Genomic DNA, 17,843 nt, shown 5'->3' on the forward strand with positions numbered 1-17,843 from the left:
CATTTCCCGGATGGCTAAGGATGTTGAGCACTTTCTCAAGTGCCTCTCAGCCATTTTAGATTCCTCTATTGAAAACTCTCTATTTAGTTCTGCAGCCCACTTTTTAATAGGGTCCTTTGGTGTTTTGGAGACTTGCTTCTTGAGTTCTTTGTAAATTTTGGAGATCAACCCTCTGTCAGATGTGGGATTAGTGAATATTTTTTCCCATTCTGTGGGCTGCCTTTTTGTCTTGCTGACTGTGTCCTTTGCCTTACAGAAGCTTCTCAGTTTCAGTAGGTCCCATTTATTAATTGTTGATCTTACTGCCTGTGCTACTGGTGTTATGTTCAGGAAGCTGTCTCCTGTACCAATTCGTTCAAGGGTACCACCCACTTTCTCTTCTAAGAGGTTCAGTGTGGCTGGATTTATGTTGAGGTCTTTGATCCATTTGGACTTAAGTTTTGTGCATGGCGATAGACATGGATCGATCTGCATTCTTCTACATGCCAGTCTCAAATTATGCCAGCACCATTTGTTGAAGATGCTTTCTTTATTCCATTGTATATTTTTAGCTTCTTTGTCAAAGATCAGATGTTCGTACGTGTGTGGGTTAATACCCGGGTTTTCAATTGTACATTTTTAAGATACATAGAGATATAGAGATATTCTCATAATGACTCTCGGGTAGATAAGGTAGGTATCACTGTTAACTCACTTTGTAAAAAAAAACTGACATAGCAAACTTAGTTATTTGTGCATACTCACATAGCTGTCAGTAACAAAGCCAAGATTTGGACTGAGAAATTAAATTCTAGAACTTATATTTCAACTCTAGGACATACTACCTCTCTAGGAAACAACTCCTTGTCCCCAAAGCTCTAGTTTCTTTCTCTACTCCCAATTGACTCCTCCATTCTTTGCTCATGCATTTCACTGTTAATCCCATATATGTGTTTCTTAACCTCCTCTGCATTCTTCCAAACCCACCCATCTATTGTGCCCAGATCACCCCTTGAATCATTCCTTCATAGGCACAGGAACCCATGAGCCTCCATTGTCCAATACCTATGACTCACTGACTTGCCTCCCCTAGCAGCCATGGGAAAATATTTAATCTCAACAGAAGATGAAAATCCCTATTGCCATTTACCATATGGCAAAACACAAACTCTGAATGATCCTTTATCTGTAATTCTTGGGAAATAACGAAATATCTCTCTTTGACGGCCTCCAGATCCCCCAGAGCAAGCTTCCTTGGATGCCATGTAGCTGACATTTCAATGTCTGTCCTTGTCATCTCCACTCTTCCAGAGAAGGGAACACACTCCCAACTACTGTTATATGATTCAGAAAAAGAAGAGTCCAAGATGTCAAACTATAATATGGCCTTAGTCCTCCTGCCCCCTAGATTCACATATGAATTCAGGACATAACCCATCACAGGTCTTTAATATACTTTCTGGGAGGAAAAGCAGAAGGGAAGAGGTGAAGAGAGAAGAAAAATAAAAAGGAGGAGGAATATGAAGGAAGAGGTAAATACTATAAATAAAGAGAAAAATAATTTAAATGAATAATTTAAAGTTTTTAAAGGGGGAAACTAGAATCAAATGAAGGGAAAAGAAAGAATCTAGAAGTAAAGAAAGAAAGGAAACAAACAATTTGCAGTGCTGAACCCAAGTGCCCAAAACCTTTTGAGTTGGGCTCAGAACCAGTGTCTCTTCAAAGGAAGTATCACTTCTTCTGAAAGCAGGGCACAAGGCCAGCCCAGGCTCATTGACTGCTTGAAGAAATGACCAGAAAAGAGTACAGTGTTTATGGGGACCAGGAGTGGAAGAATGACATTCGTTTTCTGGGGCATCCTGTCTCTGTACCTTGCATATCTTCTCTCTTTTCATGTTTCCATTTATTCTTCAGCTATCTTCATTCATCTCAGCTTTGTAGAACCTGCCTCCTCACTGGTGCATCCCCTGACTGCTCCTCTTAGCAGCACACTCTCTTTCCTCTGCATCTTGCAGTATATTACATGCATTCTTCCTCTTCTGCTAATCGTCATGGCATGATTGCTAATATTCTCAAGAAACAAAAGAACCAGATTTTGTATCACCGGCCATTCCTGAGCATTTGCTCTTGTGCAAGGCAGATATTTCAGAAAACACGTTTCCTTCGCATGCCCAGCTTTCGCCTTATAAGATGGCTCTAAATATGTATCTCCCTCACACTTTTGTACAGTTTCTAGGCTTTGATGGAAAGGATTAAGAAAACGGTAAAGCAAACTAAGTAGTTGAATTTACACAGAGTGGTTGAAAGTTAGACAGACCACTGTCATCTTTTGAGGACCTGAGCAAATGCTTTGCTGTGATGATGCACAGAGGACAAGTTCTGAGAGTTATTTGGGTTCTGCATTTATTTTAGGAACTTGTGGATTATGTTCGGATTCACTCACACAGTGCTACTTATGCAACATCCATGAGTCCCGTAATAGCAGAGCAAATCATCAGATCATTGAAGTTAATTATGGGAGAAAATGGAAACCTTGGAGGTAAGGGGTCTACAGAGAACTCAGCTTCTGTCTGTCAATCTCCCACTTTCTCAAGTATACACTTTTGTCTCATGAAGTCCGGTTTTTTAGTCAAGTGATGAGCATACTAGAACCACTATCATATCACTCACACATACACACACACACACACACCACAAATTCTTTGTTAAAACACCTACATACAGTCTTCAGCAACATGTTAATATGGATCATCTAATATGGACCATTTTTGCATGATCAGTGGTTAAAATGAAGTAACCAATTTCTCCGTGTATATGTATGTTTGTATATGCGTGTGTGTGTGTGTGTGTGTGTGTGTGTGTGTGTGTGTTTGCCTATGCTTTCTTGGTGTCTCTTGTGTTTCTCTGAGATGAATATCATTAGCATAATATTTTATATGTTTTATTGCCAGTAATTGGGCAAGGGAAAGCGATCACTGGCCATTTGAAGACATACAAGCTCACAATATCAGCCCAGTCACTCATTTGTCTCTGTCATTTCAGCTAAAATGTGTTATTTTGTTTAACCCAAAATAACAGAACAGAACCTTATCTTTGGAAAACTGTTTCATTGAAGACTCAGATAATTCTCATTCCATCTTTCAGATCTAGTCCCAAAAGTTCTACTACATGTGATGATAGTAAAACAGTTCTAGCTGCCAGGGAGTAGAGTGAGAAACAGCAAATTATACTGACTTAAAATTAGCCACAAGTCTACACAATCCTTGTGTTTCATCCTACAAAAAAACCTGTATTGTTTAATGCAAACTTCTAGGCCCACCTATCATTAGTAGTGTTAAATAAGAATACTTATATAAGTGTTCTACAAAACAAAAACAAAAACAAAAATCCTACTGCAAACTGAGCATCCACCTAGTCTTAAACTGGAATACTCTGCAGTCTGACTCATTTTGAGCACTGACACGAGGCTCTAAGTGGAACATTCCACACTTGCCCTCATATTAAAGAACAATCAAAATGCAGGCACACTAAAAATATTTTGCACAATTATCTGTGGGTGCAAGGCATAGCACCTGAGCACTGGGGTGGCAGGAGGATTACGGGTTTGAGGACAACCTGGGCTGCGGAATGATTTCAGAAAACAAATCTATTTAAAAAACTCCTGCTGACAATATGTATATGAAATACCAATAAAGTTTGTGATTAGACTTGGGGCCCATCCTCAAGGTATCTCACAACATATATGCAAATATTCTCAAAAAAATCTAAAGCCTTTTTGGCCCTAATCATTTCAGTCAGAAACAACCTATATCCTTTATGTAAATCAGATAAGAATGAGGCTGGTAAGTTGAAGTAGAGCCTCCACTCACCTCCACACTGACAACCACTAGGGTCCTTCCTGATTGCCAGAATACTGAAAAAAAAAGTAACATGGAGTTTGTTTTATCACTAAAGCTGGAAAATGCCCCACAAGATGCTTTCTTTTCTACCATATAAAATAAAGCAACTGGTGGATTGCTGGGATCTTTTTAGGATTGCCTTTTGCATTTCTTGACTGAATTGTATTGAAAGCCTGTGAGCCTGGGGAGTCCTGAGGATGCAAACAGGAGGTAGCTGCTGGGCTTTGATTCTTTTGCTGCTACTTATCATCATGTGACATTCTGCAAGTGAATGGGGCATCCAACCCTGAGCAGGTGATTTAGCTTTTCTTTGCTTCAGTTCCTCCAGCTGTGAAATGAGAGTAATAACTTCTAAGCATCGATGCTTTATGACAGCTAGGTAAGTTAATCCATGTAAAATACTAGGGAATGTCTGGAAACAATCATGAATTTTATATAATTGCATGCTGTTGTTTTCTATTGTTCCTGAGACATTCAAGAAGTATGTGAAAACTCTCTGATTCTGTAAAAACCTCTTAGGAAAGAAATGAAGTAGGACTGGATGTCCTCCCAGGTCTTAGACTGGTCAGGATGAGCAAGGTTAGGCTACCTTAACAAACACTAAAAATTCTTGCTACCTTAGTAAAACCAAGGCTTATTTCTTTCATTGTTGGTGACGATATTGTTTTGTTTTGTGTGATTGTTTTTTATGTATTCTTTGACAACCAATAAGGGGCTCTCAACTGTGTGAGAGGCTAATCTCCTGCTCCCAATTGTTGCCTGCAGTTCTTTTTCTAGGGATGAGACATCATGAAACTCTCCCCTTTCCACATTAACAGATCCTCATATCCTTAATATGGCAATTACTATATTTTGCCTCATATAGCTCGCCATCTTAAGAATGAAAAGTAAACAGAATGTTATATGTCAAAATAGACACAGGAGGAAATATAAAACAGTTTTTTGTTTTGTTTTTGTGGGGGGGTTGTTCTTTTGTTTTCTTTTTTCAAATAAATGAACAAAGGAAAGTAGTTCCTTTTACAGAATCATCAACCAAGTTTCAGGTAACTCTGCCTGGCACATCTCTTGAAGAACTCCAAGGCACTCTGGGAATGATCACATTGACCTCATTTATAACAATGCCAGCTCAGATGAATTGGCTAAGGGCTAAGTGAGAATACTGCATTAGCTTGGCCTTCTCTACAAAGATATACTGAGAATAAAGTTGCCCAAAGCTCCGAGAGATGCCTCATGCTAGTTCTGCCACACAGGGTCTGAGAAAGAGGAGCCTGGCTCCAAGCCTTCTTCACCCTACTGCAACTGTGACTGGAGCCTTTCAAGGCTTTGTTACAGGCAAGTTTGGGGAGCGGTTGGCCAGATCTGTTCCTTGATGAATGTCTTCACTTTAATCTGCAATGCAAAACCATACGCTTCAAAGAGAGGCAAGCTATAGCAATAAGGTCAGTGTTCCTTTGATGCCAAGGTTCAAAGATGAAATAGCAGTCCCAGTGAAATGACAATGTTTATGCACAAACAGCCACCTTCACTCTGCAACCAGGCTGCTGGTAGAGTTAATGCACACAGGCTGAGGGTCTGCAGGACGGGTGTGCATTCCATATGCACCAAGGCCCGTTTAATCTCCTAGCCTGTCACTCTGTGCAGTACACTGAGGCCAATGTGAAGATTTGATTTCTCCATCCTAATGGTTGTTGGGTGGTCTCCCAGCTAAACCAATGCTGTAAGCCCCTTAAGGGCAAGAAATGTGTCTTGAATTAATTTTGTGTTCCTCTGAGTGTCAAACTCGGTGCTCAGCTTAATAAATACGTCATGACTCAACTTCCATCTTGCCAGCCTTCTGGATTTCAGGTCAGTGTTTATGCTAAATAAGATTGTGGAGATGTTTATGTCAGCCGACGATGAGCCAGAATGTGGTCTACACCAGTGTGGCACCTGTACAGACCTTCAGTGAGGGGGATCACTTTTGGAGAACTCTACAAAGATTACAGTTCTGTCACTGGCTTAATGTAGCTGTCAAGCAAGCAGCCACAAGGGATTGAGCTCCAACCACACAAGCAGCGTCCTGACAGAGAACAATGTCCATCTATTGCCTTGTTTTATTCAGATCTTTAATGAACATTTTTCTTTTCAGTTATTCAGTGGGTCTTTTTCAACTCCCAATCTTGACTATTCATCCCTAAATCCTCTTTCCCCAACTGTGGTGATCTTTTACTTCTCACAGAAAACAAATGGAGGTTGAATTGTGTAAATGATTAAGAGGCATCCTCTGCAGACAGATCACATGTGGCACAGTGCCTGACTTACTCCCTCTCTTAATTCATTTCCTCCACTGAATATCAGTATAGTGGAAGGACTAAGTGATATGGTATAGACAGTGGATATTGCATGGTGGTGATACACAATACAAACTTAACAAAAGCACTATGACTTTTAACTTACCTGCTTTCTTTCCTTTCTTCTCAAATATTTTCATAGTTTTTACCCACCTTGGAATTCTCCCCTGTTCTAAGACTTTATGACTACTCTTCCACAGAGCAGTTATCCTGCATCCTATAGCACTTGCTTAAAAATATTTGTATAATCTGGTCACCTCTCAAATTCTACCTTTCTAGACAACTGGAATAGCTTCCTGAATAGTCTGCCCAATTTTGTCTTTGTTTTTTTTTATGATTTGTCCTCTCTGCAGAAGATCAAATTATCCTTTTAGAATTTATTTTACCTGCATAAATTTAAAGGATAGAGTATAATGATTTAACACAGGCATACAGTGTGAGAGTTGGTCAAATCAGAGCTGTTAGTATTTCCATTTCTTTGTACATCTTAAAAGCTTTGAGTAACATATAATAATTATATATTTATGGGGTACAGAGCAACATTTCTATGTATATGTACACTATGCTGAGAAAATTGAGGTAGTTAACATGTCTACCTCTTTAACTTTTTTTTGTATTTGGAGTCTTTGAACTCCTGTCTCTCTAGTTACTCATAAAATAAATAATAGGGCATTATGGACTGTAACCCCACTGTTCTTTAGGACACTAGAATTTATTCTGTGACTGAGTAACTGTTATCCATCCTCTCGCATCCCTTCTTACTCAACCCTTCCCAGCCTCTAATAAACCTATACTATGCCCTTGCTGTCATTGTTAAATACCGCCTATATGGTATTTAACCATTCTCTCATAGAAACACCAACTAGTTAAAAAGAGAAAATGTAACTTATACCATGCCACTCCCCAACTCCATCAGCTTCGCACTCACTTTGATATGAGGCCCAATGGCCCACAGGCTTTCAAGACTTCGCCCTCACGTTTCTCAGACTCTTCCCATTGCTCAATACAGCCCTGGAATTCATGACCACTCAAAGCAACTTCCAGAGAAAGGCCTTTGCACTTTCTGGTCCCTCTAAAATGGCTCTTCTTTGTCGTCACTCTTCACTCCCTTCTCTCCTACCCATCTCTGCTCAGAATTGATCTTCTGAAGGAGCTGCCCCATCCTACATAGCCCAGCCTCCATATCTCCAGTTCTCTTCATTTAAATTTTCACAGCTTTCATGACTATTCTTTCTTTTATCTCACTGGAGTGCAAACTCCAAGAGAAGATAGCCTTCCTCTCATTAAGCATGCTGAGAATAGCATGCTGCAATCATGGTTCTTGGTTTTTCAACAAAGATTCATTGAATGGCAGCAATGTTCTCCCTTCCCCTTTTATTCCAGTAAATGAATGCCTCTGATCTCCTTGCATCTCTGTGCTCCAGTCCTCTCTTTAAAGAGCACTGGTCCCTTTCCATGGGATGGTTTTGCTGGTATCCTTCCTAAAGAACCTTCTCTTCCCTCTCCTTCCTTTTTAACTGCTGAGTCCCTGTGCAGCAAACTTCTGAGGAGTGCCCTTCCCAGCCCGCTTGCCCATAGGTCCTCAGCCCCATCAATCTTGCCTCAGCTCCTCCCCTCCATTGCGGGGACTTTCTGTCCTACTGCCATCCTGTTCTTCTACCAGCCCAATTGTTCTTCACCTCTTGGCATCCTTCTCCCTTTGGTAACAGCCTTCAGGTAGTGTTGTCCTTTGTTTTATCTGGTGTTTTCACTCTTTCCCTGCCCCTTTTTCTACAAGGACTATTCCTCTGCCTACATTTTCCAGAACCCCAGCTTCTGTTTCCTATTCAGTTCCCCAGAACAAGTGTGCTCCCCGGATTCCTTTCCTTTGTGTAACAATGTGAGTTCACATTAACCTGAAAGGATGGTTAAAACAGTTTGATGATGCCCCCCCAAACCAAAATAGTTCTGCTTCAACACTTTTTGTATTTGTGAAAAGCCTGAGTGGTGCTGATACTCTTGGCCCAGAGGCCACCCTTTAGGAACCACCACTGTTTAATGACTCAACACAATCATTCTGTCCTTCTCATCAAGCATGAATGAGTTATGAATTTCTTACAGACAGAAACCATCATGTTCACACCATTGGCTATCAGCACATGCCTGATAGATAACAGACTCTGGGGACATGTATCCAAATTGAATTGCAATGGAATAGTCTAGTTCCAATTGTGCCATGATGCAGATGCTGATAAAACATCTATTGGGATATTTGGGGATCATCTCTTCATCAAAAGAGTTGAGTAACTCTAAATTTTTCATATTAGCCATCTAAGAAACTGAACTTGCACACCAAGGTCAGCCTTTGCCTTTGTAATTCTTGTCTATATCCATGTCTACGTTTGCTCATAGCATTTATATATTTATTATAATGTCTTCAATGTAGGGAGTTGTTGCCCATCTGTCTACCATCACCACTTCATGTTTCATGAAGATGGGAGAGCAAGATGAGACGAGGAAGATGACTACATAGTATGCCATGGTGGTTCTCAAGGGGTGGTCCCTGGACAAGCATGTCAACATCACCTGGGGCTTGTTAGAACTGTAACACACATTTTCATTTGGAGTCAGAAACTTTAGGAGTGGGGTTAGCAAACAGTCTTACCATCCCTCCGGGGACTTGGGAAGCAGCCTCATTTGAAAACCACATTTCCATATAAAAGAGAGGAACCAGGTAAAAGTATGTTTGCAGAGCGAACCAGAACAGAAGACAGCTTTCTGGCAAATATAGACAGCTAGACAACCTTGTAGAAAGGAGGTCTGAGGACTGGAAAATGTGAAAGAACCAGAAAAAGAAAAGTATGAAACACGTTTTGATCCACTTCTTTAAGCCACCATTGGTGAGACTCTATTTAAATCCAAGCATCAGCCCTGTTCACTCAGTTGCCACAAGCACTTGCCCATCATTCCTGATACCAGTGACCACTCTGGCAACAGGAACAGCAATGTGCTTTTGCCCGAAGAACTGTGTGTTCTTCATAGCAGGTCCTCCTATAAGCCCGTGCTTTCATAAAGCTCCCTGTGATCTATAAAGTCATAAGAGCTAATGGTTACAACACTGGTTATGTTACTCCCTTTGATCATCACTGTGCAACAGACATTATTTCTTAGTAATTGGGATACAAAGGATGGTATCCATAAGAAATGCTTTAATTCTTGTCTGTGTAGGGCCAGGGAGTTAGCTCAGTTGGTGAAGAGAAGATATCAGTTTGAGCCCCGAAACTGCATTTTAAAAGACAGCTGTGATAGTGCTGGCTTATAATTCCACTGTTGGGGAAGTAGAGATATGTGGGTTCCTGGGGTTTGCTGGTCCCAAGTCAGTGAGAGACCCTATCTGAAAAGAAAAAGAGGGGGTGTTGAATGGCACCTGAAGAACAACATCCAAGGTTGTCAGAACATGTATACACACACACACACACACACACACACACACACACACACACACCAATTCTTTGTTATTCGTGTTTGATGATGCATTTGCCTAATGCCAGCATTTAGGAAACTGAAGCAGGAGGGTCTTCATTGTGAGGCCAGACTGAGCTATGTAGTAAATTTGAGGCCAGCCTGGGTTACTTGATGAGACTCTATCTCAAAAAGCCAAAATAACGTGCTAGAGAGATGTTGCGACAATTAAAGACAATTGCTACTCTTGGAGACATCTTGCATTAGGTTCCCAGCACTCACATCAGGCGGCTCACAATCACGTATTTTAGAATTTTGTGTAACATCAGTTCTTTCACTTAGAAAGGCTAACTGGAGACAGGAATATGAAATAATTGTAGAAATAATTCACAGGTCTAAATTTGGATGGCTCCATTGACTAGCTGGTTCCTTATGTAATGAAAACGGCTATAGAAAGACCACATGTATGATTTTACCAGTGATCTCTAAGCTTCAGTGTCAAGCTGCTGGAACAATCACAATGGTATTTCTGAAGCACAATAGTATAATTTGCCACCAGATGCCTAGAAATACTTGGTTTACAGTTTAGTCACCAGTAATGTCTACTGACAGTAAATGAATAGTGGAAATTTACTTACAAATATATACAAAACACCAATTCCTAATGTGTAATATTTTATTTCAAGAGGTTACATCTGCATCATTCCCAATCAAATCCCCAGTCCTTGAAGTACAAACTTATTAAAGGTAGAATTATCTGTTCTCTTCAAAGTCATGTGTTAGCTGAAGGATGCCTTTCAGACTGAGCATCAGACAGTCTCATTGGCTATTCTCAGGTATTTTTATCTACCAAAACATATTGAGTGTTTTAGCGTCACCTAGAAATCTTCCACTGCTCCCCATAACCTACCAAACCCTTCTCTACCTCCTAAACTCCTGACCATCTTTTTAAGCCCTAGTTCATGTACCTCTTCAAAAAAAATCCCCCACTTCACCCAGTTTCCAGCAGGTTTTTCTTTGTTGTTTGTTTTTTGCTGCTGTTATTTTAGTCACATATATCCCCAATGTAGCTCTTCAGACAGGTAGTGACTGGGTATTAACTCATGTCTTGAGACATCAAACTTGTGAATGAGTGCACACAAAATGCTGGCTTTTGGACTAACCAGATTGCCAGCAAGTTTGGCAGCCTGGGCACCATCTAAGTGCTCTTGTAGTATCCTTTCCTTAAATGTCATCTATAGAGTTATTTTGGTTCAAATACTAGAATTAGAATCCCTCACTGGGTGGGTCCATACAGGAGCCCAACTCTAGATTCATTTTTCTATTCTCCTGATAAATGAATGGGTTTAAATTGTGTACACTAGGATTTGTCTAGACACGGAAGTGAGGTAGGTAGACTGAGTAATTCCAGCCAACAAGACCCAAATAGCAGAAGCAAAAGCAGAATTGTGCCTTTAATTATCCAAGCAGTTTAACTGAATCCCTCACTTAGAGCTTCCTATGGAGACACTGTCTAGAATTCAAAGGTGCATTTGACTTTTTAATACATAGTAATCAAGAGGAATGGTGCCCCATCTAACCCTGTCTGTCCAAGAGACCACATTTCTGAAATAGAGGTGAGTAGGCTGCCTCTTGTGTCTGATGTGATCTTCTCTACCCTGCTTCCTTCTCTTTCTCCTCCATAATGATCATTTGCACTTCACTTTTTTCCCTGTGGAGTTATGTTGTGAATGGTAATGAGACGTTGAGAAGCTAAAATTCCCACAGAAAATGTAGGTTTTCTTTCACACTACACAGCTAATAAAGGGTAGCAGGGCATTAGGATTTTGAATTTTCCATAGCTTTTTATAGTAATCACTCATTATAGATTTTGGGATCCGTGAAGGCACATTGGTTGAGAGAACAGACAACTCCCAACAAATTCCAACATATCATTGGTTTAACACAATAGTAATTTACTTCTTAACTTGAGTTGAAAGGTTAAGACACATGATACAAGTTCAATGACAGCCTGGACAACATAGCATCTGATGTATCAATGGATACTTGCCTAGGCTCAATCCCTAGTATAGTACTGGTTTCAAAGCTGCCTCCCAAGGAACTTGGAATATGCATGATGCTTTCATAGACCAAGACTGGAGAGGCACATTACCTCTCCCCCCAAAATCTGTTGGCCATAACTCAATCACATGATTTTGCCTAACCACAGAAATATCTGGAAGGTAAAGTAAACAATCTACCAAGAAGAAAACTCAACTTTGGTTAAAAAAAAGTAAAAGTAACCAGTCTTGCCATCCTCAGATTTACTGATGGACTTTAAGATCTTGTACATTTTAGGCAGTTACCCAATCTTTCTCCGGTTGCTTGGCAGGTAAACTGCAATATAATAAGAACAGCTAAGAACAAAAGGAAAACAGTGCCCAAATGACTAGAGCAGGTCTCTTTATGGAGGCTCTCAAGGCTACTAGCCTGCTTGGCTACAACCACTTCCCTTCTTTTTTACAGAACTATTGTTCCACCCCATTGCATAGTGATACTACTGCCATATGTTCGAAACTCCCCACCACCATATTCTGTATGGTGGCAGAAAATGGACCCTGAGAAACATGCTTCAACCAAAAACAAAAATTAAAATTGACACAAAATTAGTCAAGCTCTAGAATTTAAGCAGAAAAAAAGGTTTTTTTAAAGAAAATATTTAAGGATTATAATGAAACATAAAAATGGTACTAGTATCAAAAAATTATAAATCGTAATTTAAGAATATGACCAATTAGGCTAATTATCTGAACTTAGATGGATTTATTTTTTTAGTCAGCCCCCACTCCCACTTAGCTGTCCTTGAATTCTTTTGAGAACAGACACTAAAAGGAAACTAATACCTGAACAAGATTGGAGTCTCCTATGTTCATATTGTGTACATAGCTAACCCTGGGCTAACTGAGTAACCAAACACAGGAGATGTCTGAATCCTGAGCCCAGAGAAAGGGAATTGGATAGTCCAGTCCAAGACGGAGTTCATATGCAAACACCCTAATCCGTGTTGCCCTAAGCGTTTCACCTTCTTTGAAAAGCTCTAAGAAGTGTTTTGTTACTACTGTTACTGTTAAGTGGGCAAGTTCCTGCAAAATGGTTCATTCTGAGACTTTTGTAAAAATTTCTAAAGCTTAAGTTTCGGGGCTTTGTTCAATTACTGAAAGGAGTGTTAAGTAAAATGCCAAAGTAACTTCATTACTTTTGAAACCCCCCCTTTTTTTTAAATATGCCTTTTACAGAGGAAAGAAAGAAAAAAATGGGTGAGTGATACTTAGAATGTACTTGCCTGGAATCATTTCAGAGTCCTTATGTCTGGCTTATTTCATTCACTCTGATCACTTGTGAAAGTTTATCATGAGACTGGCAGGTGAGGCACTGACCCTGCTTCCTAACCCAATGTGGACTTGGAGAAAGTGGCACCAGCCCCTTCCAGCTGTGACCTACAACCTTTGCTCTGGTCTCTGGAACAGGGCACACATATTTTTACACTTGAGTTTGATAGGTTTAAAAACAAGAGTGTCTAAGTGCGAAGATTTAGGGTATTGAGACCGAGAAAGAAGGGAGTATACTGGGTGACAGCCATTAGCTCTCAAGAGGAATTTAGTCTCTTACTATTTGTTTTTGCCATGAGATACAATATAAACTTTCGGTTTTCCTCAGTGCTAGCTGCTTGCTGTCTGTGAAGCACATGTATGCATTGGTATCACCAAACTTACCTTGTGTGTGTTATTCTAGAAATTTATTCTTCACTCAGAACTCTGTCCCTTCTGTTAGGAAGCAAAAGAGGACTGTGATCCAAGGAATAAATCGTGCATCGTTAAATGCAGTATAAAAAGGTCTTCTCACATTTCTCATTGTCTTTTGCAGCAAAGAACTCAGTGAATACAAAACTGGCCTCTTACCAGTTTTTTTTTCTTCCAGTCAAATTCAACAACATGTTTGTTCTGTCCTTCTGAGATCCCTTGATGAATATAAGAGCATTGACAGAATCCCCTGAAAATGCACTGTATGAGGGTCCTGGCATTGAAGGCCCTTGGCATTGTTGAGGGAGGAATTAGCTGCTGCTTCCTAAATATATTTGCCACTTGGTTACCAGCTGGAGACCGAGAAAGAAGCCTAGAAGGAAACAGAGGGCACGGAGAGCTGCGTTTTCTAAATGGTTTCAGGCCACTGGCATTTCAGCAATAGCTAATACAAACCAGATGTCAGGTGCTACGCTCCACTGGCTTTCAACTGAGGGCCTGCCTCCGTCCATGATTAATCACCTGTGCTGGTGGGTAGGGAAGTTCTACCTGGTCTTTTTGTGTGAGCAGACCTAAGGTCGGGGTCAGCAATCAAGGTGGCAGGCATTTGCCTCCCTGCCTTATAGCTACTCATATACACACAAGGCAACTTGAGTTTGTCCAATGAACACAAAATTAGCCAACACACTGAACTCTTGGATAGGAAAGGGATGTTTGCTTGGTTACACAGAAATGCCTGGCAAACTTTTCCAGGGCCCTGTGTCTCTTCGTTTGCTTCATTTTAGGAGTTAGCTAATGATAGAACTTTATGTCAGTCTAGTGAAATCAGCACTTATTTGTGACTCCTTACAAGGTTTCCCTAGCAAGAGCATAAAGGGGACTATTTGCGTTTTAGATGATACAGGGGCCAGCATTGTGTGGTCCCTTCTTTTCAGCCATCCAGCAACCCTGCTGAAGTGTCTTCAGCCTCTTAGGCTCTCACGGTAAAGACTCTGAGATGGGGGATTGTGATGTAACACACATCAAATTCCACACTGGTTCAGTACAACTAGAGAAGGAAAGAACACAATTCTATGTGTCTCATCTTCTAGAGTAAAAAGGAGCTGGTGTACCACACCAGCCTTAGTTTCTTTCATCATGGGCTCATTTTCAACTGTGCAGTAAAACTTACTCAGCCTCACTCTGGTTTGGAGAATTTTGTTGAGAAAACCAGCTACCTCACCAGCCACAGCTGGGGAGGATTAAGCAGGTGGATTCATGCCTAACGAAGCCCAGCATGTGTGTATTTGAGCTACAAGGAATGTATTAGCTTTCTGTTTCTGCATAACAAATTGCCTTAAGTGGCAGTTTAAAACAATGCCTATTTATTATCAGTTTTCTTGTGGAGAATCTGGGCAGAGGATGTTCTCTCAGGCTCCCCAGGAAGCTGAATTAAGATGCTACCATCTACCCTTCCATCAACTCCTGTGCTAGGATGCCTATGACAGAATTGACTTTGGGCTATTGAACTGAGATCCCCACTGTCTTGCTGGCTGACTGCCAGAGATATTATCAGCAAGTTGAAGTCACTCATTCCTAATCTTGCAGCCCCCTCATCCTCAAAGACAGTAGAGTATCCTTTCTAGCCATGTTGTCTCTTTCCTCGAATCAGTTTCTTCTAGAAAGCCTTAGTTCACTGAATCAAAATGCCACTGCTTGTTCTTATCTCCAGAGCTTTCAGATGCTTTGTGTATATATATATATATATATATATATATATATATATGTATTTGTTATGCACACACACACACACACACACACACACACATACACACACACAAGAAGACTTCAAGTGTTATACCAAGTAATGGTCTGCTTCAAACTGAACACTTAGGATAAAAATTACCCCCAGGGAACACTCAATTCTGAGAAATAGGGAAATAATGGAAGCAAATCCCTGGCAGTGAAACAATCTAGAAGGACAAAGGGACAGCCTAAAAGACATTGGCCATAAGGTCAGTCTTTGGGAGCAAATCCAAGTCAAGCAGCAGGTTACAGATCAAACTAATGATTTTTTACTATTTTTGAATCATAGGTTTTTTCAAAAGAAATAGAAACTAGAGCCCATTGTATAAACATGTATTTTTGTTTAATTTTACAATATTGAATTTCTTGTGTTCCCATCACTCCACTAAGTGGTCAATATTTAATCCTCATACTAGAAAGAAAAATACATCATTGTCATCATTATCCCCACTTTTACAGGTGAAGAACCTATGTTTCAGAGCAAGGAAATACAAACCTGTGGGTGGAGTTAATTTCTGGAACCCCAGAAATTAAGCACACTGCTCTTTGGCACTTGATGCTTGTTCTGGTATCACATGGGGGAAGCATCAGGAAGCATCAGTGCCTACTTCTAAGCAATAACTGAAAAGGTTTTAAATTTAGATAGCAGCTGGTTATCCCCACAAGGCTCCCTGTTGGCCATTTTCATTTGTCTGACTCTAAGCGTCCTTTCATGGGATCCTACTAACTCAGTTACTCAGTCTGAGTTTAATGTGTGTGTGTGTGTGTGTGTGTGTGTGTGTGTGTGTGTGTGTGTGTGCGTATACATACAAAGAGAGAAAGGAGAGAAATTGCTTCTGCATGTAAAAGGAAATTTGCCTTACTTTCCTCTCTAGTCCTCAATTTTTAAAAATTCCAGAAACTTTTGGGGGTGCCCCTTTCTTTAAAAATCACTAATTCATAAGGGCTCTGGGAAGTCCATCCTTCCTGTAATGTATAAAATTCTAATAGTGACTTTGTTGACATACTGCTCTCCATTTAAATGTAAATCAATCCATTCAATTAATAGTATTTATGAGATAAAGTCATAGTGATATGGACACATAAATGTATTACCCTCTGCATACTATTTTCTATCTTCGCCTTTTATTAGATCATTTCTTTTCAAAGAGCTCCAGAATTACATCTCCACAGCTGACCCAATTTCTGTGTGTAGTGAGAGTGTTCTGTGTCTAAGGAGTATATATCCTCGCATCGCAGGACCCATGCATCACCAATGAGCTAACCTTTCAAAGAGCAGGCTTTGGTAACCTTATAAGCAGAGCCAGTTTCCATGTTATCCTGGCAATGCTTCCGTAATCCTCAAGCCTCAGTTTCCACATCTGTAAGGGATTCCAAAACATCACTCTCTGATTTCTCGTTAGTGGGTGAGAGATGACCTTTCTCATCCTGCTTGGTGAGTTAAATCCCTAAGAGTATTTGTGCAGCTTTGTAGTCGCAGCTCCTCAGAGCCCTTGAGATCAGGCCATGCAGATAGCTGCCCAGCCTGATGTCCAGCCTGCCCCTCTGTGTACATTCCCCAGGGCCATGACTGAGCTTACTAAAAAGCCCCTGGCACATGTGTATGAGGCTATAAAACATGCCGTAACCTTGGAATCCTGACATCAAAAGGGAGAGCTCTGCTGCCTTATAAAAAAAATGTGTGCTTCTCTAAGCAAACTCCAAACGCTGCTGTCTCCACCCCACTGGGAAGCCTGTCACTGCTAATGCAGTTCTTAAGATTCTCACCACTCCTAGCCTCTTGATCTTCACTGAGATCTCTCTGCCCCTGAGTGTGTTGGAAACAAAATGTCCTGTCTGGTGTCCAGTACTTAAAAATAGCAGACACTGGGTTCCTGCTGCCACATGGAAACTTTACTGCCAGGTCTGCCCAACACCCCCAAGTCTGCATCATGCCAGGGAAGCAGGCAGGGGAATGCCAGGGACTAAGAAAGGGAAGAAGCTTACACTACTGTAGGCATTCTCTAATGTCAATTTGATTTTCCATGGGCTAATTTTTCTGAAATACCAACTGCTTAAATGATGAGACATGTTTTACAGAAAGATACTTTTCATCTATGAAGACAAGGACCTCAGTTTTCAAGTAACACTGCTGAAATGTTACATTGCCCAGTCTGTATTCTGACAGTAGTGGTGTGCTAAATAATTTAAGCAGGGGTAAGCAATATGTATTTCTGCATGCCCATTTTTAAGCATGAGAAATGATAAAATAAGTCACCGGTTGGCATCTGGGTATATGTGTGTTCCTCTGTTAGAAACTGAGAGTGACACTATGTTGGCCCAGGAAACGATCAAACTATCTCTTTTTTATCCGTATTAGAAAGGGAAATGCCTACCCACCACCCCACTCCACCCCTGTGCATACCAATGGTTTGGTAGGGAAGAAATGTCCCTCCTTAAGACAGGTCACTTTGGCAGTTTGCACGATCCATAATTCCTTTGGGTCCTCTGGGGGACTGAGTTGTCCTAAACATATTTCTGGAAACACCACGGACTGTTGTTTTTATTAGGGGACTGCAAAGCTTTGTAGTAAGTGGCTTTGTGTTTTATTTGTTTTCCTTCCTCTGCCCCAGCTGTTTTTGTTTTAACAG

General features: G+C 40.6%; 1 protein-coding gene across 1 annotated transcript in view; it reads left to right on the forward strand.

Moving 5' to 3' along the window:
* Window positions 1–17,843, forward strand: part of Sptlc3 (serine palmitoyltransferase long chain base subunit 3) — a 121,152-nt gene that overhangs the window by 85,510 nt on the left and 17,799 nt on the right. Inside the window, exon 9 of the mRNA XM_005068695.4 lies at window positions 2,392–2,518. Within this exon, the coding sequence (XP_005068752.1) occupies window positions 2,392–2,518 (127 nt within the window). The remainder of the gene's footprint in view (window positions 1–2,391; window positions 2,519–17,843) is intronic.

The sequence above is a fragment of the Mesocricetus auratus genome, unplaced genomic scaffold (genome assembly GCF_017639785.1).
Source record: "Mesocricetus auratus isolate SY011 unplaced genomic scaffold, BCM_Maur_2.0 Super-Scaffold_100004, whole genome shotgun sequence".
In the NCBI taxonomy this organism is placed as follows: domain Eukaryota; kingdom Metazoa; phylum Chordata; class Mammalia; order Rodentia; family Cricetidae; genus Mesocricetus; species Mesocricetus auratus.